The sequence below is a fragment of the Eptesicus fuscus genome, chromosome 10 (assembly GCF_027574615.1).
Source record: "Eptesicus fuscus isolate TK198812 chromosome 10, DD_ASM_mEF_20220401, whole genome shotgun sequence".
In the NCBI taxonomy this organism is placed as follows: Eukaryota; Metazoa; Chordata; class Mammalia; order Chiroptera; family Vespertilionidae; genus Eptesicus; species Eptesicus fuscus.
Window position 1 is genome coordinate 7018352 of NC_072482.1, and position 27094 is coordinate 7045445.

The 27094-nt window shown below is 42.2% G+C and overlaps 1 protein-coding gene across 2 annotated transcripts in view; it reads left to right on the plus strand.

Annotated features, from left to right (window-relative positions):
* The first annotated feature begins 5296 nt into the window (after positions 1–5296).
* Positions 5297–27094, plus strand: part of C10H6orf89 (chromosome 10 C6orf89 homolog) — a 32827-nt gene continuing 11029 nt past the window's right edge. Inside the window, exons 1-3 of one of the 2 annotated variants that reach the window (XM_008151962.3) lie at positions 5297–5444; positions 17101–17308; positions 17738–17951. In XM_008151962.3, the coding sequence (XP_008150184.2) occupies positions 5443–5444; positions 17101–17308; positions 17738–17951 (424 nt within the window). In that variant the 5' untranslated portion in view covers positions 5297–5442. Of the gene's footprint in view, positions 5445–10426; positions 10446–17100; positions 17309–17737; positions 17952–27094 lie in introns of those variants that run through there. The other variant, XM_054722095.1, reaches the window with a different exon arrangement.

Genomic DNA, 27094 nt, shown 5'->3' on the forward strand with positions numbered 1-27094 from the left:
TTTTTTTTTCTCCTTCCTCTTTCTTTAAAAATCAATAAAAATACTAAAACAAAAAACAAAATATCAAAACAAAACCAAAAACAATGCTAATGTCAGGTATAATTAGTTTTGCACCTCCTGTGGTCTTGTGTTCATGCGTTCTTTGTGACCCTTGAGCTGGAAGGAAGAAGCTTTATTATTTGTCCATTCTGTCTGTTGTTATCTGAGTTGCTTTTTCCTGGATCTTTTGTAGTTTCTTCCTATATATTTTGGGAGGCTTAGGTCACAGTGAAGATGCTTTGGAGTTTTACAAAAGAATAAGACAGTGTCTTGCTGTCTCATTCCAAAATCCTTCTTTAAGAGCCTCAATATTTGTTGATCTTTTTGTCCCCAAGAGAAGATTGGGTGCCAGTGACTTCAGGAAGGAGTCGACAAAGAGTTATAACTAATAGTTCACGTTAAATTAGTCAGAGTAGCTTGTATTTACTTCATTTATTCTGTATCTAATGTTTACTGCATCTTTTGAATAAATGTTCTTTGTTTTAAAAATGATACATTGTTACAGAAGCCTCATTTTTCAGGCTGGAAACCTTAAGATCATCCTTTCTTTCTGATTTCTCTAAGGGACATATCATCAAGACCTGTCAATTCTTTTTCCAAAGATCCCCAAATTGTATCCCTTCCTTCCCACTCTCAGACCTTTAATACCAGGATTGTTTCAGAAGCCCCCTGGCTGGGTTCCCTGCCTCTGGATTTCCCCCACTAATCCATCCTACACACATACCACAACCAAAGCCTTCCTCTGAAATGTCTTGTAGTTTGCCACTTTGGCACCAAATGTTAAGTAGTTTTCCTTTGCCTATTAAAGTCCCATACCACTTGGCCTGGGCTTGAAGGCCCTTCACCATTGCCCTCCTCACTGACTTCTCCAGCCTGATTTCCTGCTATTTTATCCCGACTTAAATGTGCCACCAACATTCCCACTCCCAGGCCTTTGTCCAGGCTGTTCTCCTTCCTTGCAATGCTTCCCAAACCTCGCCCATGCCATTGTCCCAGCTCCTTCAGGAAACCTCTCTACTCTTCCTGTCTACAGTATGCTCTCTCCCCTCTCCCTTCTTGGTCTTTAATTCTCTGGTGCCTTCCATCGTTGTCTAACTGCTTGTGTGAGATTCTCTCCTCTCCAAGTAGACTGTTAAGAGCCCATGTTAGGGCCCATGTCCTAGTTCACTTCAGTTGAACTCTCACACAGGGCCTGTCCAGACCAGAACCTGAACAGGGGGAGTCTCCATTTGCTGAGCAGAGAGCTAAGGCACCAACCCACAAATAAGCAATTCTGTCTCATTGGGTGCTATTACCTGGCAACCTTGTCAAGGGTTTTGCTGGATCTCAACAGAGAGAATCCAACACTAAAGAAATGGGATTTACCCATCATTTCCCTCCTTACCCTCTGCCCCCAAACCAGTTCCTCCTCCCATCGCTCCAATCACTATTGTCCTAGTCAGCAGACATATCTTCGACTCCTCACACTCCCTCAGCTGCATCCCCACACACATGACAGATTTCCAACCACTTCCACACTCATGACCTTTTCTCAGGCTACAGGGACCAGGCATTAGAGTGGAAGGCTCTGAGTGACTAAGGAGGAAGCAATCAGCTTAGGGCCCACCAGGATTTACTGTTTCCTGGAACCCAAGCTTCTCCCCTGCTGTCTTCTGAGCCTTTTCTACAACCTGGCAGCCTTTCTGATCTGTTTTACCTGGGAAATGTTTCTTAAGTGGGTTCTCATTTACTCATTCCTTTTTCCTAGACTGTCAAAGTTGTTTTTCCCTTGTACTTTCAAATATATTTTTATTGATTTCAGAGAGGAAGGGAGAGGGAGAGAGAGACAGAAACATCAATGATGAGAGGGAATTATTGATTGGCTGCCTCCTGCATGCCCCACACTGGGATCAAGCCCACAACCTGAGCATGTGCCCTGACCAGGAATCAAACCGTGACCTCCTGGTTCAGAGGTCCATGCTCAACCACTGAGCCACACCAGCTGGGCTCCCTTGAACTTTCCAAAGTTAATTTTTCCTTTTCCAATGTAGCCTTCATCCTCCACTGGATGTACATATATGTCCATAGCAGAGTTCTGATCATGTCACACCCTTCCTCAAAAACCTTCAGTGGCTTCCCATTGCCCACAGATCAGAGTCCTAGCATTCAAGGCTTTCCCGGCTATGCCAAAGTGATATTTAAAGATTGGTTTTTCCTCTATAAGTACTTTGGCCTCATCCAGGTTGACATTCCAGGATCTAAGAATGTGCTCATGTCTTCCCTCCTGAATCTTCTCACTCCTATATCTTGTGCCTAAAATGTTCATTCTCAGGCTCCAGTCTGAATCCTTACAGGCCAGCCCAAAGCTCACTTTCCCCTAAATCTTTTCCTGGTACATCTACCAGCCACTGGGCACTGAGAAAGATAACGATGGGTCACATGCACTGTGCCCAGCCCCAAAGGAACTCACATTCTAGGAGAGACAAACACATGGCTACCGGGGAGGAGGAAGGCTGTGGTAAGGAAGCGTGTGTGCTTCCTGAGCTCTGGTTGTTCCAGAGCTGGCTTTGGGTAGGCAGAGATTTCTCTGGGAATGATAACCTGAGCTGAGATCTGGAAAATGTTGCAGCCAGGAGAAGTTTCTTTGAAGATCGGGAGGGTGATAATGAGCTTGGGAAGAAAGAGATTGTTTCTGGGGCCTGTGCTTGAGCTGAGTAGGATCTTGGAACTTGATTCTGAGAGCAACAGGGACCTGTGAAATGACAGAGTCAGGTTTGCACATTGGAAGTGTCACTTGGGCTGTGGTGTAGAGAATGACAGGAAGGCCCAGAAAGACATGGGATTTTTAGGACATCTGGAATCCCCAGAGCACTTTTTTTTTTAAGTGAAAATTTAAATTGAAGTATAATATACATCCAGAAAAATGGACAGATACTAAGTGTGACAGTTCAATTAAATATCACAAAACAAACTCACCTGTATAACCACCATCAAATCAAGAAAAGAAAAACTATTTCCAGCTCCACAGAAGCACTCCCATCAATCAGTGCCCCTCCCCACTCCCCAAAGGTAATTAACCACTTTCTGACTTCTAAATTCATAGATTAGTTTTCCCTGTTTTTGAAATTTATATAAATGGAGTCATAAAGTATTTCTATATCTGGCTTCTTTTGTTTAACATGTTTGTGAGATTTATCCATGTTGTTGTACATAGTGGTTCATTTTCAGTGCTGTGTAGTGTTCTATTGGAGGAATATACTACAACCTACAAAGTATTTATTCTATTGGTAATGGGCATTTGGGATGTTTCCATATTGTGGCTGTTACAAATAATGATGCTGTTAATATACTTTTAAAATTTTTTTGTTGATTGATTGATTTTAGAGAGAGAAAGGGAGAGAGAAACATTGATTTGTGCTTCCATTTATTTATGCATTCATTGGTTGATACTTTTTTGTTGTTGTTCAAAAAACATCACCTGAGGATATTTTTTCCATTACTTTTCCAGAGAGTGGAAGGGAGGGAGAAAGGGGAAGAGAGAGAGAGACACATAGACTGGTTGCTACTGGCTGCCTTCCGAACCTGAAACCTTAGCATATGGGGACAATGCTCTGAAAACGAAGCTGCCGGGCAGGGCCAATATTCTTGTGTACAACTTTGTACACTTGTACATGAATTTTGGAGGGATATACCTAGAATTAGAATTGCTGGATAATAGGTTATGTTTATATTGTAATTTATTAACACCAATTTGTTTTCCAAGGTGGCTGAAGCAATTTACATTCCTACCACAGTGTATGAGTTGCTGTTGCATTGCTTCCTTGTCAACACTTAATGTTGCCAGTCTTTTTCACTTAAGCAGTTCTGGAGCTTGTATATCTCAGTAATCATTTGCCTAACCATTAATGATTAAGGAAGTTGAACATGTTTTCATATGTGTATTTGTCATTTAGATATCCTCTTTTGTGATACCTTTTTGTGTTCAAATCTTCTGTCCATTTTTCTATTTGGCTCTTCTTTTCTTTCTTTCTTTTTTTTTTTTTTTTTGAGTACTTTATATATCCTGGACACAAGCTTGTTTCTTTTACTCTACAGCTTGTTTTTCATTCTCTTCATTATGTCTTTGGATGATCAGAGGTTTCTAATCTTAATGCAGTCCAATGTATCAATTTTATCTCTTATAGAACATCTCAATTCTGACTAGCCACATGTTAGGTATTCAGTAGTCACTTGCACAGTGACAGTATTGGATGGAGCATCTTTAAAGTTTTATTGTTTTGCCTTACATAGATCTACAATGCACATAGATTTATTTTGCTGTATTATGTAAAGTAGGATTCAAGTTTCATTTTTTCCTACATGGATATACAGCTGACCCAGTAGTATTTATTGAAAGCATTATCCTTTCCTCACTCCTCTCTTACACCTCTTTGTCATAAAGTAAGTCTGTATATGAGTGGTTTTGGTTTCCCTGTTCTGTTTAATTGGTTCGCCTATTCCTGCATCAATATCACACAGCCTTGGCATCTGTGGCTTCGTTAGTTGCCACGGTAGCATTTTGTTGGCAGATCTCCTGTAGAAAGCAGTTAAGCTCTTTAGCACTAAAAACAGGGCAGGATAAAGAGCCTGGGTTCAAATCACGACCCCACCAGTTTTTATATAGGTAATCTCAGCAGGTTAACCTTTTCATAAACGTGAACTTGGTTGGGATGAGGATAAATGTTGTGGGGCTATTTGTGTCATAGGGTTGTTGAGGCGGCTTCCCGAATGTAAAGTGCTTAGAAATGTCTGGCAGAGGAGACTCAAAAGTATTGAGCCTTGGAGGGTGTGTTTCAGTCGGTGGCGGTTCGAGCCCGATCAGGACGCGTGCAGCAGGCAACCAATTGATGTTTCTCTCTCACATCAGGTGTTTCTCTGGCTCTTTCCCTTCCTCTCTCTAAAATAATTTTTTTAAACTTGAGTCGGCCAGGTGTAAATTTGAGTTACCTGTTTGTCCTCTTTTTTAGACAAGAAGCTCCGGAGGTAAGGGCCTGCCCTCCATTTACTTATCCCTTAGTGCCTATCACACTGCCTGGCGTGCAGTAGGGGGCTCACAAACGCTTGTTGAATGAACCCGGGTTAGCGCAGGTGAGGAAGACCCTGCGCGAGCCGGAAAGCATTGAGGAGGAAGAACTGAACGCCAGGGGGAGCGAGAACCCCGCTCTCCAGATCTCGCGAGAGAAACCGCGAGCATCTGACGTCGTGCGTTCTGGGTTTGGCGAAGCCGGGCCGTGGAGAAAGAGCTACTCTAGGCGTGCGGCCGCGCCTGTAGCTTGGGAGTCGCTTCCGGGTTGCGCGCCGGAAGCAGGAAGTTATCGGTTTCCCTTTCTCGCCCGGCGGCTGCTGTCCCCGAGGCGGGAGGAGCCCGAGAGGCGCGGGCCACGCATGTGAGTGACTGGGGCCCAAGGCCGGGTGGGGAAGGTCGCTCCGTGACCTGTCGCTGCCGCGCCGTCTGTGACATCCTCGCGCAGCCCCTCCCCTGCCGCTACCGCCCCCTCTTGCCCCTTCGCTGGTTTCTTTTTTGAGCCTCTGGAGTTTTGCAGACCGACAGCATCCCCTGGCAACCCCCCCCCCCCCAGACCCCCCGGGCTGACTCCCTTAAGACGTCGCCCGCTTCCCTTGGTTCTGCCGGAGCGAGCAAAGCGAGGTCGCCCGGCTTGGGCTTGTCTCACAGGAATGTCCAACACAGGAGAGGTGCTAGCGAAGTCGAGGTTTCCCTGCCCTTTAACAGATTTCTAATTTTTTTTCCTTGTATGTTGAGATTAGATTTTCAGCCCCCCTCAGAACCATCTTTCTAGTTGTTAAAGAGGACACTTTTTGGTATGTGATAAACATGGCATCTCGGATTTCAGAAAGGAATATGTATGACTTGGTTCATTGACCTGAGTAAAGGAGCTGTTTGTAACCGCCTTCCAGTCCAGGGGAGTTGGCCTTCTTCGTGTTCCATAGTATTCTGGAGGCCAATCACCCTACAAGCCACACCTTTTCTGGTCTAGTAAGAGCCCACATAGCTTTGTCATCACCTTATAATAGAACTACTCCAAGATGTGATTAAGACTTTATCTGGTTGCTCATGTGGTTGTTCCCATGGTGGAATTGTCTATGAACATGTCTCCCTTAATAAATTTACTTGCATTTAAGTTATCACAATTTCTCTCTAAGGAACAACATGGCTTAACCTCAATTCAACTTTAAAATTGTGGGGGCTATAATATAAACTATAAAATAATATTTTCCCTCCCATCTTCTAAATTTTCCCATCTGAATCAGGAGAAAATAAACATTTTTTAAATTGATTTCAGAGAGAGGAAGGGAGAGGGAGAGAAGAAACATCAATGATAAGAGATAATCATTGATCCCCTGCCTCCTGCACACACCCCCCCCCCCCCCTGGGGATCCAGCCCAAAACCCTGGCATGTGTCCTGACTGGGAATTGAACCCTGACCTCCTGGTTCATGGGTCGATGCTCAACCACTGAACAACACTGGCTGAGCAGAAAATAAACATGTTAGTGCATGTGAACAGGGAATTTACATAAGCATGAAATTCTCAAAGACAGTGAGACAGTGGTATATTTGTTATTTTGGACAAGGCGAGGGGGAGGGGTGGAATCTTAGATTTCAAAAGTGAGAATGAGCAATTTGCAGGTAATTAAGGAAGAACACAACATATGTAAATTTTTGCTAGGCAGCCCAGAAAACAATGGAGTCTTCCTGAAGCAAGCTTTTCCATCTCAATCTCTTATAGGGCCGGAAAGCCAGGGAGGGTCAAAGATGCTTTGCTCTTTTCTTCATGACCAACTTAAAGTTAATATCCCAAAAGGCAGCTTAGGGTGGCAAAACGTGGTCTCCTTCACTACATGGAAGTTTTGACTGAAGTTCACCTAGCCCAACTTGCATTTCAGAGAGAGGCCCTTTCAGCTTTGGGCCGAAACAATTTTCAAGACCCAGTTTGAATCCCTTATTCCTCCACAGCTACTTTACAACACCACAGAGAGTGTTCAAATATAAGGTTCTTGAACTGCTCATGTAAATTTTCATTGGGCTAATGTATTTTTTCTTTTTTGAAGAATAGTTTATTTATTTTTAGAGAGAGAGGAAGGGAGAAGAGAGAAACATCGATGTGAGAGCAAAAGGAAACATAGATTGGCTGCCTCCTGCATGCCCCCTACCTGGGATCCAGTGCAAAACCCAGGCATGTGTCCTGACTGGGAATCGAACCAGCAACCTTTCGGTGCACAGGACGCCATCCAACCAACTGAGCCACACCAGCCAGGGCTAACGTGTTGTTTTTTTTAAAGTAGAAGAATAAAAAATAAAATGAATAAACCATTATTGCATTCAATTAGTTTGGGCACAAAATGATCATTTTTAGGTCCTTTCTATAAATTTGTTCCATAGACACTGATCCGGTTTCTTGTCTCTTAGGTAAATTTGCATATCTGTTGTTAGTTTCATGTGTTGTTATTGTCTTTATATCTGCTTTCAAGAAACAATTCAGTGTAAGAGGAAGATAAAAAAAGGGATGTAAAACAAAGTGGTAGTTGTGTTTAAGGTTCAGAATTTAAAAGGTTTAAAAATCAGGGTTGGGAGAGTGTTCAGTCATTGGACAAAGCACTGGGGGCTAGGCTTTGTGGGCAGAGGGAATTATGTGTACAAAAGCAAAAAGATATGAAACGTGTTAGTGAAGAATGTGAGGAAGGAATGGGAAATGAGACTGAATAGGTAGAATGACCAGATCATAAAGAGCCATGCTAAGTAATTGGGACTTTATCTTATGATAATTATTAAGTATTTGATTTGAGTATTAGGACAAATGTTTTACATACCTCATTTTATAATCCCTTAACACTGTTGGAAAGACAGTTATTCCCATTTTATAAATGAAAACTCTGGGGCTTAGAGAGGTTAAGTACTGTCTGCTGGCCTATACACAGTATATGGAGACTCTATTCACTCGGCTTTTTCTAATTCCAGTGCCTGTATATTTTTTTATATTTTTTATTGATTTCAGAGAGGAAAGGAGCAAGAGAGAGAGAGAGAGATAGAAACATTGATGAGAGAGAAACTTCATCAATCGGCTGCTTCCTGCATGCCTTCTACAAGGAATTGAGTCTGAAACCTGGACATGTGCCCTGACTGGGAATCCAACTCTGACCTCCTGGTTCATAGGTTGTCGCTCAAACACTGACCCACACCAGCCAGGCCAGTACCTGTATTCTTAATCACCATGCTGAATTGTTCCCCAGCAGGGCATGGGGAATCAAGGAAGGAATTTTAAATAGATGAGTAATGTGAGCCAATTTGTGTTTCAGAAAAATAACTTGTGGAGAGAATCAGGGATGGATCAGTAAAGAGGAGGTGAGCTGAAAGTGTAGAGATTAAATATATCTTTGTGATAGTCCATGGGAGAGACATTTAGGGCCTTAACTACCATTAGTGTAGAGCTAAAGAGGAGGTGATGAATGGGAGAACTATACAGGATGTAGAATTGAGGATTTAGTGATTGATTCATTGGTGGAGATGAGGAAGGAGGAGGAGAGGTTTTAAATTTGGAGAACTGGTGTTTCCATGATAAGAAATGGAATGTAGTAGGAGAAATCAGTTACCAGGGGAAAATAACAAGTCAGTTATGGACACATTACATATAGGGGACTGTAGGAAATTGGGTCTTGAGTTCAGGAGAGAGTTCTAGACTGGAGAAGAGATTTGGGACTCATTAATAGCTAGCTGGTTGTTAAAGCCAGGGAGGGATGAGAAGGTCAAGGACAATTGTGATGAATACCAACGTTCAGGGACATAGACTCTGGGGTGAGAACCAGAGAATCATGCCAGAGTTTGAGAGCACTTGATGGAGAGATAATGGGTAGCCACGGCAGCCGCTGCAGAGAGGTCAGGGAAGTTGGTAATCGAAAAAACATCCTTTGGACTTGGCATGTAGAAACTATTGGGACCTTAGTGAAAGCAGTGGGACAGAAATATGATTTCAACCAGCTAATAAGTGAATGGAGACCTGAGACAGGAAGTTGGAGTGACGGTCTTTTTTTTTTTTAGGAGCTTGGTTCCAAAGGGAGGGAGAGTGCATGCATTGGAAATCTGGAGAGGAAGGATTATTATTTCTTAAATAGTAGAAATTGGAAAAGGTGAGGATAGAAACAGGTAGAGATAAATTTGAAAATGTGGAGGCATCCTGCTTTAAATATGTCAGTGTCATAAAAGAAAGAAAAAAGCCAGAATCTGTTCTAGGTTTAAGTAGACCAAAGAGACACAACTGATATGTGTCACGTTGGTTGGCTCCTAGGTTTTCTAAAAAAGCAATATGACCTTTTGGGGGGACAGTTAGGGAAATTTGACTATGGACTGGATATCCTATATAATAAAGAGGTAATATGCAAATTGACCCTCATGCCCTCGCACAAGATGGCTGCCCCCATGTGGTCAAAGATGGCTGGCAGGGGAGGATAGTTGTGGGTGATCAGGCCAACAGAGGAGGGCAGTTGGGGGCATCCAGGCCTACAGGGGAGGGCAGTTGGCGGGTGGTGGGGGGAACCAGGTCTGCAGGGGAGGGCAGTTGGAGAGGACCAGGCCTGGCAATTGGGCTGGTAAAGGAGGGAAGTTAGGGGTGACCAGGCCAACAGGGGAGGGCAGTTGCGGGGGGACCTGGCTGGCAGGGGAGGGCAGTTGGGGGGGACCAGGCCAGCAGGGGAGGGCAGTTAGGGGTGACCAGCCTGCAGGGGAGGACAGTTGGGGGCGACCACGCTGGCAGGGGAGGGCATTTAGGGGCAATTGGGCTGACAGGGGAGCAGTTAGGCGTCGATCAGGCTGGCAGGGGAGTGGTTAGGGGGTGATCAGGCTGGCAGGCAGAAGCGGTTAGGGGCAATCAGGCAGGCAGGCACGCAAGCAGTTGGGAGCCAGCAGTCCTGGATTGTGAGAGGGATGCCAGATTTGAGAGGGTGCAGGATGGGCTGAGGGACACACACCCCCATGCACGAATTTCGTGCACCAGGCCTCTAGTTAGATAATATTAGAAAATTATCAATTTTAATAGGTGTGATAATGATGCTTAATGTACTATATAATAATGTTCTTATTCTTAGGAGATGCATACTGAAACATTTAGAAGTGATTTTGTGATGTGTCACAACTAACTTTCAAATGGTTCTGGTAAAAACAAAGACAGACAGAAAACAAATATGGCCAAGTGTTAACAAATGGTGAATCTAAGGACATACAGATGTTCATTGTACTATTTCAGTTTTTCTGGAGGCTTGGAATGTTCAACATAAAAAGTTGGGAGAATAATGGAAAGGCTTATTTTCAGAGAGTGAAGAAAGTACCGGACTCTTCAAATCTCATTGGGAAGAGATGGCCAGAAAGGGACCATTAGAGGCAAGTGATGATAAGAATGTGAAAAAGTAGAATTCTTTCAACTATAAATTTTAAGTACTTATTGCAGCTTTAAATTGCTACTCTTTTAAGTTATGTTTTATAATTATTTTTCTTTAAAGATATTTGCTATTTTTTTAGTGTTTTTTTTTATTGTCTAAAGTTTTACATTTGTCTTCTTTTTCCCCAATTGACTGCCCCCCCCCAAGCCATTCCCACCCCAGGCAAGCCCCCACCGTCTCAGTGCCTGTGTCCATTGGATATGCTAATGTGCATGCATACAAGTCCTTTGGTTGCTCTCTAACCCCCCTCCCCTACCATTTGTCTCTGGATCTATCAAATTATGTTGATCATTATACCCCACATATGAGTGAGATCATGTGATATTTATCTTTCTCCAACTGGCTTGTTTCGCTTAGCATAATGCTCTCCAGTTTCATCCATGCTGTTGCAAATGGTAAAAGTTCCTTCTTTTTTATAGCGGCATAGTATTCCATTGTGTAGATGTATATTTTTTAGTGGTTTTTATTATAATTCAAAGGCCCCATTTATTCCCCTATAGTAGAGGGAAAATTAATGGGAATCATTGGACAAAATATAATAGAATATATTCATAATACTAAAGAATGGATTAGCATACTATGTAGCTAGCATAATACTAAAAAACCTAGTAGGGGAAAAACAAAATGTAATATTACGCTGGATATTGCTCAAGATTGGGACATATTTAGGTGGGTTTTTGAAACTTTATTTCTCAACTCTAGTGTTTCCCCTTTTGTGCTAGATGAATCATAATTGCCTCTTAGAGTTGCCTAGCTGTCATATCTGTTTAGTTTACCAAGCTGAGAACCTCCAGGCTGATGTCATATCAGTATTTAGGACATATTTATATCACTCTATTAAACAGGGCAAAGGAGAGGTTCACATTAGTCTGACCTTTTAACCTGTTTTCTGCTTTAAACAAACATTTTTATTGATACCCTCCATCAGTCATTCTGTTACGCCTCTGCCCTGTGTTTTCCTAGACTGAGACCCAGAGGGAATTGTGGGGAACATTTCGTCAGAGCTGTCATTTTCTTCCTCCTGTTCTTGAAGTGCTCCTTCAGAAGTGGACAGCTCCCTGGCTTCCCTCCCCCAGGCCTCTCTTGAAAGCAGGATTTTGCAACCTCAGTACTCTTAATGTTTTGAGCAGGACAGTTCCTTGTTGGTAGTTTGTCCTGTGCATTGTAGGATGTTTAGTCTTTACCCACTGGATGTCATAGTACCTCCTCAGTTTTGACCAAAAAAAATCCTCAGACATCACCAAATGTCCCTGGGGAGTAGAATCACCCGTAGGTGAGAACTGCTTCAAAGCAGTGTCTCCTAGTTGGGGGTGTATCTCTGGTCAGCAGGGAAGCGGTTTGAAAACTTCTGCCCCTGCGTCCCTCTCCCAGAGGTGCTGACAACTCAGCATGTCCAGGGTGTGCATGCATTTGTGTAACGCTGCTAGTGTTCCTGCCTGTGCCCTTGCAGGTGTAGGGCACTGTTAAGAGTCAGTCATTCTTCGGAACTTCCCTCTCTGGCAGATCTCATTTCTGCTAGAATTGGACCTTCTTTCTGCCCTCAAGCCTTCAGCTGATTTCACTCAGTCCCCTTATACTTGATGCATAGCCAAGACTTTGTGTTTGATTTTTTTTGAAGGGATATTATTTTATTTTCATACAAACTCTGTTTATCCTCATCCAAGGATACTTTTCCATTGATTTTTAGAGAGAGTGGAAGGGAGGTGGATAGACAGAGAGAGAAACATCAATGTGAGAGAGACACATTGATTGGTTACCTCCCACACACACCCTGACCATGGCTAGGGATTGAACCTACAACCAAGGTACGTGCCCTTGACCGGAATCGAACCCTTCAGTCCTCAGGCCCACGCTCTATCCACTGAGCTGCAGGGCCAAACTCTTTTGTTTGAAGGCTGACTTTCACTAGATCACAGGGAGGGAGCTGCTCTGATAGTATGAAACCCTGACCTAGAGACAAGGTTTTTGTTGTTTAACATCATATCCACTAGATGCCAGTAGTATCCCTCAAGTGTAACAATTACAAATGTCTCCAAACTTTCCAAAGGCCCCCCAGGGGCAGAATTGCACCTAGTTGAGAACCACTGACCTAATGGAAGGCAAAAGGAGGGCTTATTAAGATAATTTAGTGAAGACATTTCACTAAATTATAAGTAACTACTTTTCTGATAACTTTGGAACTAGTGTTAGACTATCAGGGAAGAAGGCCTGGCTGGTGTTGCTCAGTGGTTGAGCATTGACCCATGAACCAGGAGGTCATGGTTCCATTCATGGTCAGGGCACATGCCCGGGTTGCAGGCTCCATCCCCAGTAGGGGGCATGCGGGAGGCAGCCTATCAATGATTCTTTCTCATCATTGATGTTTCTCTCCCTCTCCATTGCTCTCAGAAATCAATGAAAACATATTTTTATAAAAGAATATCAGGGAAGGATTAGCAGATTGCAGAAATATGTTCAATATCGTAACATCATTGTATATTTGAATTACAAAAAAGAAACTTGCTTTTGCAGTTTAAACTGGGAGTTTATGTGTATCAAAAATGGGCAGAGGTTTACAAAAGCTGTAAAACAGCCATAAAAAATGATGATAATTGGTCCTCCTTTTAGCCTCACCAGCACTCTGTCCTAAGGGTACACTAATATGATGTTCTCTTCTGCCTGGGAGATACCTACATGTGCCCCATCTCCCAACACTTTAAAAAGTTTTACTGGATTTTTTTTTCTAGAATTCCCTCTGCTCTCTCTTCTGGTCTAATGAGCTTTAATGGATTTTGACTAGGTATTGTTGGGTAATTTATTGTAGTGTATTTAAATGAACATTATTCCTGCTTACTTGAGGCACTGCCAAACTGTTTTTCCAAAGCAACTGGATCATTTTACATTCCCAGCAGTGTACAAGGGTTCCAGTTGTTCAACATCTTTGCCAACACTTATTGTTATCTGACTTTTTTAATGTAGCCATTCCAGTAGGTGAGGAGTGGTATCTTATTGTGCTTTTGATTTGTATTTCACTGATGGCTAATGATGCTGAACATCTTTTATGATATCTTTGGAGAAATGTCTATTCAAATCCCTTGTTTATTGTCTAATTAGGTTATTCATATTTTTATTATAAGAATTATTTATGTACTTAAATACAGTCCCTTATCAGATATATTATTTGCAAATATTTTTCCCATTCTGTGGGTGTTTCACTTTCTTGATAGTATCACTTGCAGCACAAAAATTGTTAATTGTGACATAGTCCAGTTTATCTTTTCTTTTGCTGCTCATGCTTTTGATGCCATATCTAAGAAGCTATTGTCTAATCCAGTGTCAAGAGTATTTCCCTCTAAGAATTTTATAGTTGTAGCTCAAGTTTAGGCTTTTGATCCATTTTAGAAGGAAGGGTCCAACTTTATTCTTTTGCATGTGGATATCCAATTGTCCCAGCACCATTTGTTTAAAGTACACATTTAAATGTGTGTGTGTGTGTGTGTGTGTGTGTGTGTGTGTATACTAGAGGCCCGATGCACGAAATTGGTGCAAGAGTAGGCCTTCCCCCGGCTGCCGACACCGGCTTCCCTCTGGCACCCAGGACCCAGGCTTCCCTTGCAGCCCCGGCTTCGTCTGGAAGGTCATCCGGGAGGACGTCTGGTCTAATTAGCATATTATGCTTTTATTATTATAGATGTGTGTGTGTGTGTGTGTGTGTGTGTGTGTGTGTATGTTTCTATTGATTTTAGAGAGAGGGGAAAGGAGAGAGAAGCATCTATCAGTTGCCTCCCAGATGCACCCTGACCAGGGACTGAACCCACAACCTAGGCATGTGCCCTGACCAGGAATTGAACTGGTGACCTTTCAGTGTACGGACAACACTAAAGCAACTGAGCCACATGGCCAGGGCAAAAATACACATTTTTAAATTGAGTTTATACCATGCTTTTATATAAACCTTGAAATGGAAATCTTAAAAAAAACAAAGAATACTTGGAACAAAAGCAGAGAGTTTGGCCCTAGGCAGTTGCTCAGTGGTTAGAGCATCACCCCTCGGACTGAAGGGTGGTGCATTAGATTCTGGTCAAGGGCACGTACCTCAGTTGCAGGCTTGATCCCTAACCCCAGTTGGGGCGTGTGTGGGAGGTAACCAATTGATGTGTCTCTCTCACATCGATGTTTCTCTCTCTCTGTCTCTTCCCATCCCTTCTACTCTCTCTAAAAATCAATGGGGAAAATATCCTCAAGTGAGGATTAACAAAAAAAAGAGCAGAGAGTTTGGGGAAAGAATGTATCCCCTGTAGTGTGTAGGGTTACTCCTCCCTCCCCCAGTTCCTCAAAGTCTAGATGACCTGCCATCAGAAAAGTCTAAGTCTGATTTAATTGATTTGGGTTGGAGCCCTGATACGAGCATTCATTAAAAGCTCTCCGGGTGATTCTAATGAGCAGGCATATGTCAGCTCTAGTGAGCTTAAAGGTTTATAGTCACAAAGAAACCAAACAGGAGTCATTAGGAGGCGCTGCTGGAAGAGAGATATACTGAGGTGTGCTGGCTGTGGCATTTCAGCCTCCTTGTCTCAGCTGGACATTCATGACTATTGTCCTCTGCTCTACCGGTGGTGGCACCTCCTTACTGAAAAACTAGAGTGTACCCTGTCAGTGGTTTTTGAGATTAGAAACACTTGGGGATGAAGTATGTGAAATAAGAGGACCTTTTGCATTAAAAAAAAAAAAATAGATGAGAGCATAAATCCCTAGCACTGTTTTTCCCCTTTATAAATGAAGAAAAATATTAATGTTCTGTAACAAAAGCACTTTTTTAAGAGAACTAAACTGATTTTTTAAAAATATATTTTTATTGATTTCAGAAAGGAAGGGAGAGGGAGAGAGAGATAGAAACATCAATGATGAGAATCACTGATTGGCTGCCTCCTGCACGCTCCCTACATGCCCACAACCCAGGCATGTGCCCTTGACTGGAATCGAACCCAGGATCTTTCAGTCTGCAGGCCAACGCTCTATCCACTGAGCCAAACCAGCTAGAGCTAAACTAATTTTATTTTACAAGTGATAGCAGAGAGAATTGTACTTGCCATTTTACCTTTTTAAAAATATATATATTTTATTAATTTTTTACAGAAAGAAAGGGAGAGGGATAGAGAGTTAGAAACATCGATGAGAGAGAAACATCGATCAGCTGCCTTCTGCACACTCCCTACTGGGTATGTGCCCGCAACCAAGGTACATGCCCTTGACCAGAATGGAACCTGGGACCCTTGAGTCCGCAGGCCGATGCTCTATCCACTGAGCCAAACCGGTTAGGGCACCATTTTACCTTTGATTCTATAGCCACTGTGAAACGACTTGTCTTTAACTATGAGAACAAATTGGATCTTGAAATTGTTATAGATCTTAGGTCTTTTAAGTACATAAAGTACAAATGAAATGCCCTGTATTTTCTAAAATTGTATTTGTGGAAAAGCATGAGAACTGTACCTGCAAGGTCTGAAGAGCTCCCATGCCGTGGTTTTTGTGTTGCCTGAAATCCTTGCTCTGCCAGGAACAAAGCAAATCAGCATATTCCTCACAGTACATCTTGCCTTCAGTGATCAGTTCCTCATCTTGTGTTGCTAAAGGGTCTGATAAGGAGAAAATTCTGAGATATCCTACATTAAATTACAGGGGCAGGCCAGCCGGAGAGTGGAAGAGACAGAATTGTTGTTGCCTGAGGGCCAGCTAACAAAGACTGCTCACATTCCTTCCATTGCCTGAGGGATTGTTTTCCAGGTGGCTGTTTGCACAGATTACTTTAGCCAGGCAACCCTGACAGTCCAGGAGCCTCGCTTGTTGTTTTCGGATTGCTGCCCAGCCAGTCTGCAGGAGGGCACGCTTCTGTATGTGGACTCTGCACTGTCCCAGAGCGGGCCCCTCCCCCTCTCCCACCCCTTTGCTCATAGTTAATGTAAGCTTCTTCCAGACCCCCTCTTTCTTCTTCCTGTCCCCCTGCTTGATGTATAAAAACGATTGCAAAACTCTGGGACAAGGGGTGTGCTGTCTCTTCTACCCAGTTATGCTGCTGGGGGTTTAAACTCCATGCCCCAAGACTGGTCTTCCTTTTAGCTGGTATTTTTGTCTTAATAAAAGTTACTTACAAAAAGACTTTCAGCCTTGGAAGTTAATTTTTTTTGTTTGTTTCACTGGTCTATCTGGTATAAATGGAAAGAAATAATTGATCAACAACATTCTCCATATTCCATTTCTTTTTATTTTAGTAAATTACCAGCAGCAGATCTTTTGTGAAGGGTTTCAGAAGTCATTTTGGATGGCACTGGTGTTTCAGAGTCCGCCTTGGGATTTATTGTGCTCTAGGCCAGTGCTCCTCGAAGTGTTTTGTTACCAGCCTACATCTGAGCCACACTTAAAAACTTACGTAGCAACTTGACCTTGTCTCATATAGTCATTGTACTTTACAAAAGTATTGGCCTGAAGTGGACTGGGAAAAGCACCAAACCGGTTCTTTCCCACGGACAGTCAAAAAACAGTTCTAAAGCAAGCAGCTTTGAGGAGGAAGAACTTTAAAGAAACCATCTTTCTCTTTACATTTATTTTCTCTCCCTCAGGGATTTTGCATTGGAAGACATGGATCTTGCTGCCAACGAGATCAGCATTTATGACAAACTTTCAGAGACTGTTGATTTGGTGAGACAGACGGGCCATCAATGCGGCATGTCAGAGAAGGCAATTGAAAAATTTATCAGACAGCTGCTGGAAAAGAATGAACCTCAGAGGGGGCCCCCCCAGTATCCTCTCCTTATAGCTGTGTATAAGGTAAAAATGGGTTCTGACTTGGCAAAACTTAGATGGAGCACAAAGCCTTCAACTTTCTCCCCAAATACTACTATGGCTGATTCCACTGTTGAACCTTGGCCTTCGCTCTTGTTAACATGTGTTACGAGGAAATTTGACTATTTTGTTAACTGTCTTAAATGAAAGCTGTGTATTTATATTTAAATTATATTTGTGTGTATTTTTAGTGGTGGACATACCCCCCAGTTATATGATAGCAGCTTGGTGAGCCTTTCAGTCCTCTTGGTTCTCAAACTTTAAGTGCTTTCAAAAGTGAATATAAATGGCTTATTTATGAAAACGGATTAGTCCTTAAAGCACTAATAGTAGATGAGGCTTGTTATTTTCTTGGCATTGAAGTATTTTATTTGCTGGGATAAGTACTAATAATTTCCCTGTCTTTCCTTGTAGGTCCTCGCAACCCTGGGATTAATCTTGCTCACTGCCTACTTTGTGATTCAACCTTTCAGCCCATTACAACCTGAACCAGTGCTTTCTGGAGCGCACACCTGGCGCTCACTCATCCATCACATCCGGCTGATGTCCTTGCCCATTACCAAGAAATATATGCCAGAAAATAAGGGAGTTCCTCTGCATGGGGGTGATGAAGACAGATCCTTTCCAGGTAGATGCTGCGTTTACTATGTATGAGATACAGCCTTCTTGACGATATATGTTAGGAAAGGAAATAGCATTTGTTAACATCTCATGAGGGACACTTTTCCTGTATTGTCTCATTTAATTCAATCCCCACTAAAATTCTGTGGGATAGATTTTATTTTCTCCATTTTGCAGATTGAGAAACTAAGGCTCAGAGAGATTAAGAAACTTGCCTGGGCCCTGGCTGGTTCCTCAGTGGTTAGAGCGTTGGCCCATGGACCGAAGGGTCACGGGTTCCATTCCTGGTCAAGGGCCCATACCTCGGTTGCAGGTTTGATCCCCAGCTCCTGTTGGGGTGTGTGTGGGAGGTAACCAATTGATGTTTCTCTCTCTTCCTCCCTCCCTCCCTCCCTCCCTTTCACTCTCCCTAAAAGTCAATGGGAAAATATATACTCAGGTGAGGATTAAAAAAAAAGAAAGAAACTTATCCGAAAAACACATCTGATGGAGCCAAATTCAAACTCTGATTCCAAAACACGTGGTAGGGATGAGTGTTTTTATTCATAGGAAGGATTTGAATGTATCTTTTCTACCTTTTTCTCTCCTGTGATCCCAAACCATAATAGATATTTTAATAAATAGCTGTTGACTTTTTTTTTTTAAATATATTTTATTGATTTTTTTTACAGAGAGGAACGGAGAGGGATAGAGAGTTAGAAACATCGATGAGAGAGAGAAACATCGATCAGCTGCCTCCTGCACACTCCCCCTGGGGATGTGCCCGCAACCAAGTTACATGCCCTTGACCGGAATCAAACCTGGGACCCTTCAGTCCGCAGACCGACGTTCTATCCACTGAGCCAAACCGGTTTCGGCAGCTGTTGACTTTTTGAAAGCATCAGGAGTTCAGCTTGCTTTTAACCAGATCGTCTAGCCCCCTTAGCCTGTTGGCTAGGTTTTCGTCTTAAGTATCTCTCGCTCTTCCAGTTTGGTCTTTTCTCTCTGTCTCACAGTGAACTTACTTAGTGTACAATTTTGCCAATAAATTGAATTTAAGAAACATTTAAATTTGGTAACAGTGCATCAGTGGTAGCATAGGAATTCCTAGTCTGATGGACCATTTGAGGAGTTTCCTTTGAGAATAGTGAAACATGTGGTAAGACTTGAAATTTACTTTTTGAGAAAGACTAGAAGGATAACATTTGGGGATTTTACTTTTTTTGGTAGTGTTAATCTTATTTGCCCATATGAAGGAATGTATAAATTAATATCACAAATGGATTATAGATCTTTTATGTAACTGAGTTCTGAAACCTTTAGAGCCCAGAGAGAGAGGAAGGGAGAGGGAGAAAAAGGGAGGGAGGGAGAGAGAGGATGAGAGAAAAAGAGAGAGAAACATCAATCAGTTGCCTCCTGCACACACCCCCACCAGGGATCGAACCCACAACCTGGGCATGTGCCCTGATCGGGAATCAAACCCACAACCCTTCAGTGCATGGGACAACGCCCAACTAACTCACACTGGCCAGGGCAATAGTCATAATACCAGTCTTTAAGCAAGACCTAATCAGTCATAAAAATCATCCCTTGGCTTGGTCTCCTTTGAAATCTTTTGTTGTACACTTGAGGAAATCACGGAAAGATTTCCAAAATTATATCAAAATCAGAGGAAGGGAACATCATAAATCAAAACCTTGGGCTTGTGAGTTATTGTTTTTTTTTAATTAGCTCATATGTTTAGAGTTTTAAGTTTTAAATATAACTGTATTTATTGGGAAGGTTGTTTTTGAAAAGTCATCAACAAAGCTCAAAAAATATGAAGTTTTTAACTCTGATCAGGAAAGTCCAGAGCACATGGGGCAAAGGACCAGAGGATTTCTTCAGTCAGGCCGAGCTGTGCTGGTCCTCAGACGCCCAGCTCCTTTCTTTCTTCCCCTCCCCGGCTCCTGAAACGCATCTTCTGCTCATTGGCACAGGAGACGAAGTCAGTGGTTTTTAGGGCAAGGGTGATGGCAGTTACGGTCTTTCTCTCTGTCCTTAAAGTAAATCTCCATAGACTGTTGAGTTAAGAATAATAGTCAATGGACAATGATTGCTCATTTTCTAAATCAGAGTTTTAAAATTCAAAAAATGTTAGAGTCTTGTCAACAAGCCTGATTTTTTGGTCTACTCCAAATAAATATTTTGCCTTGCAGATGGAAATAAAATGAGTCCTTGGAGCTCCGTTATGAAAAGAGAGCATTGGAAGGGTGTGGCTAGGTCTTAAAATGTTGTTGATTCTGTTCAAGGGCTGCTTTCACTTGTAACGTGGATATTGACGCACCGTATTTTCCCATGTGTGATGATTCTGGGAAGCTGTAGACATGTAAACTAACAGCGTTTGCTGAGCATTTGGAAGGAAACTTAAGAACGTGACATTATATAAGGGGCAAATAGAAATATATTGGGGAGAACTAATTTGAGAGGGCCCAAAGAGTAAAAAAGTTAAATTGTCATTTGTGATGTCGTGCTACCAAAACACACTGCTTTTCAGTTTGGATTACTTAGGAGTCCCTTTAAAGTAAATGTGGAGGGAGAGTGCTGTGGAAAGTCCTAGAGAGTATTGCTTCCTTAAGGGCTGGCCGGTGTAGCTTTCCCAGGGTCATCCGATGCTCCTGGTGAATGATGGAGGGCAGCAGGAGCTGTGACGAAAGTGGTCAGTGGTCAGTTTCCTCCTGACACTGGTAGTTTTTCGTCTCGACTCCTCCCAGGAAATAGAAGGCAACAGAAACGAGGTTCTTTTTCTAGGTTTCAGCTTTGGGCAGGAAAGCCTGCCCCTAAATCCTCTTGAGGAGCATGCAGTAGTGAGCCATGTAAACATGGCTGTAGTGAGCCATGTAAACATCCCTTGTTGCAGCAGGAAATAAACAAGCTGGCCAGATGCCAGGCCCTGTTCAAAGGGCTTTCTATATATTGGTTCATCTTTATAATATTCCTATGAGATAGGTTCTGGTTTTATGCCTATTTTACTGATGAAGACACTGAGGTACAGTGAAATTAGGTCACTTGCCCAAGGTCCCAAGCTAGTTAAGTAATGGAACCATAATTTGAATGCAGGCAGCCCATCTTCAGTTTGAGCTCTTAACATCTGGTATGATAGTTTGTAGCTACACAGTACCCGAAGAATAAGAGTTTGATTTGGGAGTTCTACACTCTCTCTCTCAGGTCACCAGATGCTTTCTTTCAGCTCCCAAGTCCCTAAAGAAAAGGCTCTTTCTCACTGGTACTACAAGTCCAAAGATAAGCAGTCCTCCAAGTTATTGGTCCTTTAGAATTTGTCTGAACCACGCTTTTCCTGGGCATTCAACCCAGCTCGTCCTCCTCCCTGTCTGCGCCATCATAGGTACTGCTTGACTTATTGTTTGACTTAATCCTTTCACTTACTAACCCATAGTTTTCCCTTCCATTCTTAGTCCCCTTTATGTCCACTTTGACCCTGCCAACAGCCATTCTCTTGGCTATAACCCTCCCATGGAATCATTGTCTTAGAGCTAAAAAGGAACTTTTAAAAAAGGAACTGATCTGGTACATATCCCCATTTTATAAAGAGGACATGGAGGCCAGGAGAGGTGAAGTAACTTGTTACCCAGCTAAAAGTGGCAAACTGGCACTTGAACTCCGGTGTAGCATTCTTCCCATCACACCACACTTACTGCCAGTTGTATCTGCCCAGTCAAGCCAGATGCCAGCATGTTAGGCTCAGTGATTTTGTTTATGTTGGGCATTTACAGTCTTTAATTATAAACACCTGTTTATGCTGAGGAGGCCTGGGATCCTTCTCACATACAAGGAGAAAGTGCATCTCAGTATCTGCACTGCATCCCTGGAGCTTGATGCGCCCGTGAGCTGTCAGGGGAGGCTGAAACACCCAGGAGTGCTGGGAATAGCAGATCATGCATTCACTCAGGACTGAGGACCTGATCAGACTGAGTCCAGGCCAGTGCCCACGATGAAATGCTGGACCTCAGGCAACACCTTACTCTTTTATTTTCAAATAAAAGAATAAAGCATTCCTTGAGGTGATCCTACCAGCTCCATCAAGCATTCCTGTGTATCAGGCACTGTGCCATGTATTTTCTCCGTCTTCACAACAGTCACAAAGAGTAGTTATTGTTTCTCTGTACTTCAAAGACGAGGAAACTGATGTGCCAATGGGATTGACTAACTTACCTAAAATCTCACATTTAGAGACATTTTTATACAAGGAGAACCCATGAAAACAGAGGAACTCTGTGGTTTGGAATGGTTCAAATGCATTGCTTTCTGAAGGCAAGGCTATTGGCAAAATGATTCATTTGGTTCCTTCCATCCCTACCGTGATGGAAATGGCTCTGGGTTCACTGCCACTCGTGCAGGGGACCTGGCCCAGGGCGCCTTCACCATCAGGTCTTCATCCTGCCTCATGCCCAGGGCTGCAGAAGAGGTGCTGAGAAAAGGAGCTGCTGGAGAGTAGCCTGATTAAATACTGCGCATGCACCAGTGAAAGTCACAGAAACTTGGTTGTGGACTTTGCAAGCTTTTCTTGGGTGCATTTGTAATATAAGAAATCTAGAAGTTATATTTATTTAATATTTATTTTGGGTTTTTCCAAATTCAGACTGCTCATTTGATTTTTCTCCCCATGGACTTAATTGTGAAAGCTTCTGAAAGTCAAGGTTTCATTCATTCATTCATTCATTCATTCATTCATTCAATGAATGTGTATTGAGACCTCACTGTATGCCAGGCACTGTTCTCAGCAGAGCAGTGAAGAAAACAAGACAGTCCTCCTGCTCTCGTGGAGCTGGTCTTGGCTTTGTGCCTTTCTTTCCTGTCCTTTTTACCCAGAGGGAGGTTTTTGTCCTGGAAAGACGTCTCCCCTCCCCGCCCCCATCCCACACACACACTTTTCTCAGGTTAATAATCCGTGTAAAAGGACTCTCTCCACTCCGAATTCCAGGGCATGTTATGGTTGTCCACAGCGAGCCAGCCTAAGTGTGTTTTCTTTATAAACAGCTCTCAGGCACCAGGACTCCTGGCCGGCCTTGGCCACCAGTTTCCACACAATGCCCAACTTGCACAGAAGGCTGGGAGGTTACTGTTTCTGCCTTTCTCAACTCTGGGGCCATGTTTTGTCTCAGAGACTGTTTCTGATATCTCAAACTGAAATGATTCCAACTCATGATGTGAAGTTGGAATACAGGTCATGAGTTTTATTGAACTCTTATATGGGCATTTCACTTGTCTGTCATACCTTTATAAAATATAAAATAGCTAGTATAAGGAGGCTATCTGCAGTAAAGAAGCCTTGGAAATTAAAAGGAAGTTAGGAAGTTGCTGTCCCACTTCCACTGGCTTTTGTGTCTTGTGTTGCAAGAAGAGTGAGTGGAAACGGGGCTGGTGAGAAGTGAGAGGCGGCATGGCATTGCTGGGCTGGTGCGATGGTCTGCTGTGTGCTGTTGGCTGCTGTCCAGGGTGGGCCTTGCTTACTCTTTGGTGTGATGGCGCCAGCCAGTTGTGTAGAGATCAGATAAAACCTTTTCAGATAGATGGAGGCCAAGTTGGAGTCTGGGCACTTCTGTCTTTCCTATTGAGGGGGGTCTATGGCAAGGGAAGGAAGAACCCCAATTGTCCCCAGCAGCCAGACATTTCACTGCCTGGCCGTTCCTCAGTCCCTTACCACCCAATATAAGCACATTCTTTATCCACCTTGGTGATCTCAAGGTTGCAGAGAAATCAAAAGTAGCTCTTCTTCTTCTTTAGAGAGATTGAGAGGTAGGGAGAGAGAGAGAAACATTGATTTGTTGTTCCACTTATTTATGCGTTCATTAGTTGATTCTTGTGTGTGCCCTGACCAGAGATTGAACCTGCAACCTTGGTGTATGAGGAAGATGCTCTAACCAAAGGAACTACCCGGCCAGGGAAGTGGCTCTTCTTGAAGTTTGGGCTCCTCTAATTCATATGGGTGGCATAAGCTACCCCCTTTCAGGATCCTTTTCCCCTCCTCCTTTGCTGGCCACCAGCCTGGCCACACACAGTTCTCCGTTCTTGCCTCTGAGGTGACTGAACTCTACATTTCAAAGTTGACACTCAGCTTAAGTTTTCAGTCTCCGAAGACATTTTTATTTAAAAAACACATAAAACACTTACATACAAATAAAGAGGTGTAAGATTTTCATTTTTTAAAATATACTTTTAATAAAGTAAAATTCCTTGCCTCTATTGCTCTAACTCCTCCACTCAAACAACCCTGGTAATAATTTCTTTCTTTTCCACTGGTAATAATTTTATATACATCTTGAGTTTTTCCATGGCTTGTACAGATAGATACACTTAACATACATAAATATAAAATACTTTTTTGGTTCGTACACACAGAAAAAGGCTTATGTACCTATTTTTGGCTAGACACATTATGTTAGTTTCTAAGGCTGCCATAACACAGTGCCACAGGCTGGTGACTAAAACAACAGAAATTCCTTTTCTCACAGTCCTGAAGGCTGGTAGTCCAAAATCAAGGTATTGTGAGAGCCATGCTCCCTCTTGAAGTCTCTGGGGAGGAATCTTTCTTCTAGCGTCTGGTGATTGCCAGCAATCCTTGGCATTCCTTCGCTGTGGTGGCTCTGCCTCTTCCCTCTGCATGTCCTCTCTTCTTACAAGGACACCATTTAGATTGGATTTAGGGCCCATCCAACTTCACTATGACCTTGTCTTAATTAATTACATCTGCAAAGCCCTTATTCCCAAATATGGTTACATTCTGAGGTTCCAGAGGACATGAATTTGGGGGGCACTGTTCAACCCAGTATATACATTTTTCAAGATTTCATTATTATTTCATTCTGTGAATATTCCATAATTAAACAGTTACTAGTGGGTGTGTTTTTTGGCTATTATAAAAAATGGGACGTTCATATACACTTACCTTTATACACATACACTGTTATTGCTATAAGAGCGATTCTTGGAAGTAGAATGGCTGGATCAAAGGGCATGCACAGTTTACATTTAATAAATACTAACTACCAAATTGTCTTCATAAACTTGCATGTGTTGATCATCAACACTGAATATTGCCATTATTTTGCCAGTTAGAAAACTGAAGAATTGTATCTCATTTTAAGTTGCATTTCTTTAATAATGGTGTTGGATGTCTTTTCATATGTTTTATAGGTCATTTATATTTATTTTTCTGTGGATTATGTGTTCATATTCTTTGCCCATTTAAACTTTTTTTTATCAAATAGGAGTTCATTATGTATTAAAGATATTAATTTTTCACCTCTTATATTTCTTATATGCAAATACTGATTAAATCTTGCATCTTGACTTATGCCTTGCATGAGAAGCCTTTTTGGCTCCCCAAATTATAAAAATCATCTCATATTTTCCTCTAATTATTTTATTATTTTTAAAATTTTGTTTTCTCCATTTATATATTTAGTTTATATAGAATTTATTTCAGTGTATAATGAAAGGTAAGAATTAAACTTTATTTTCTTCCAAATAGGTAGCCGCTTGTCCCAGTATAACTTACTGAATCCATCCTTTATTCAGTGAATTAAGATTGACCTTGATCATGAATTAAATATTCTGGATCTCTTGCCACATTCTTTATTCTATTTTATTAAGTTTTTTGTCTGTTCCTTTATGGGATCATACAGTCGGTTCTCACTGTGTGCTGTAGTTATGTTCTGTAAAATCCCTGCAAACACTGAATCAGTGAATACTGACCCACACCCCCAGGGGAAATAGAGGCAGGTTCCTGAAGCCTCTGGCCACATCATCAGCTGATCAATACAGACCTTGTTTTCTGTATGTTTCTGTTTAAAGACACCTCATTTTATAGTGTTGATTCATTAACATTGAACTCGGTCAACAGCGCTATAACTCTTGCCTGAACAAAGTTGATCTAACACATGTATTTTCTCTGGAAGGCACATCACAGCCTGTACTTGGGGACACTAGACAGCACTTTAGCACTTGGCTCAGGGACATTTTTTTATTATTCTTACAAACTATTTTTTTAGAGCAGTATTAGGTTCATAGCAAAATTGAGCAGAAAGTACAGAGAGTTCCCCTACTCCTCCACTCCCCCACAGCCTTGGGGCCATTTTAAACAGTAAAATCACAAAACTGCAGAAAATGTGGCACTAAGTAAATGGTGAAAAGGACATTTGTTTATAGTGGGAGAGGTGAAACAGAAAGGGTGGGTCCTGTCCCCCCTCGGCTGGGATTGCTGCTCTGCACGTGTGTGGGTGACTCACAAGCCCTGGAGTATCGATTGGGTTACACATACGTCTCAGGGAGTAGGCGACAGGAGCCTGTGGGTACTGAGGGTAGACTTGACTACTTTACTTATACTAGCTTTATAGAATGCCACTGTGTTTTTACATCTGGTAAAGCCATTTCCTCATAATTTTTTCTTTTTCAAGAATTTATTCTGTACAACTCTTATGATTCAATAATAGAAAGGCAAATAATCCAATTAAAAATGGGCAGAAGATTTGAATAGGCATTTCTCCAAAAAAGATATACAGATAACGAATATGCATCTGAAAAGATGCTCAACATCAGTAGCCATCATGGAAATGCAAACCAAAACCAGTGAGAAGGTACTTCATGCACACGAGGATGGCTGTAACAAAAAGATAGACAATAAGAAGTGTTGGCAAGGATGTGGAGGAATTGGAACCCTCATCCATTCCTGATGGGAACGTAAAATAGCACAGCTGCTTTGGAACACAGTTTGGCAGTTGCTCAAAAAGTTAAAACACAGAGTAAGCAAATGACCTAGTAATTCCACTCCTAGGTATGTACACAAGAGAACTGAAAACATTTGCCCACCCAAAAATTTGCACGCAAATATTTATAAGAGCATTATTCATAATAGCCCCGAAGTAGAAATGTCCAGCAACTTATGGATGAATAAACGAAATATAGTCTATCCATATAAGGAGTGCCGCTCGGCAATAGACAGGAATGAAGAACTGATACGGGCTATCACATGGATGAACCTTGAAAACATTACACTAAGTTGAAGGAGTCAGACACAAAATGTAGATTCCATTTCTATGAAATACCAGAACAGGCAAACCCATGCTCAGGGCTAGCAGGAGGGGTTGGAATGGGAAAGGACTACTAATAGCA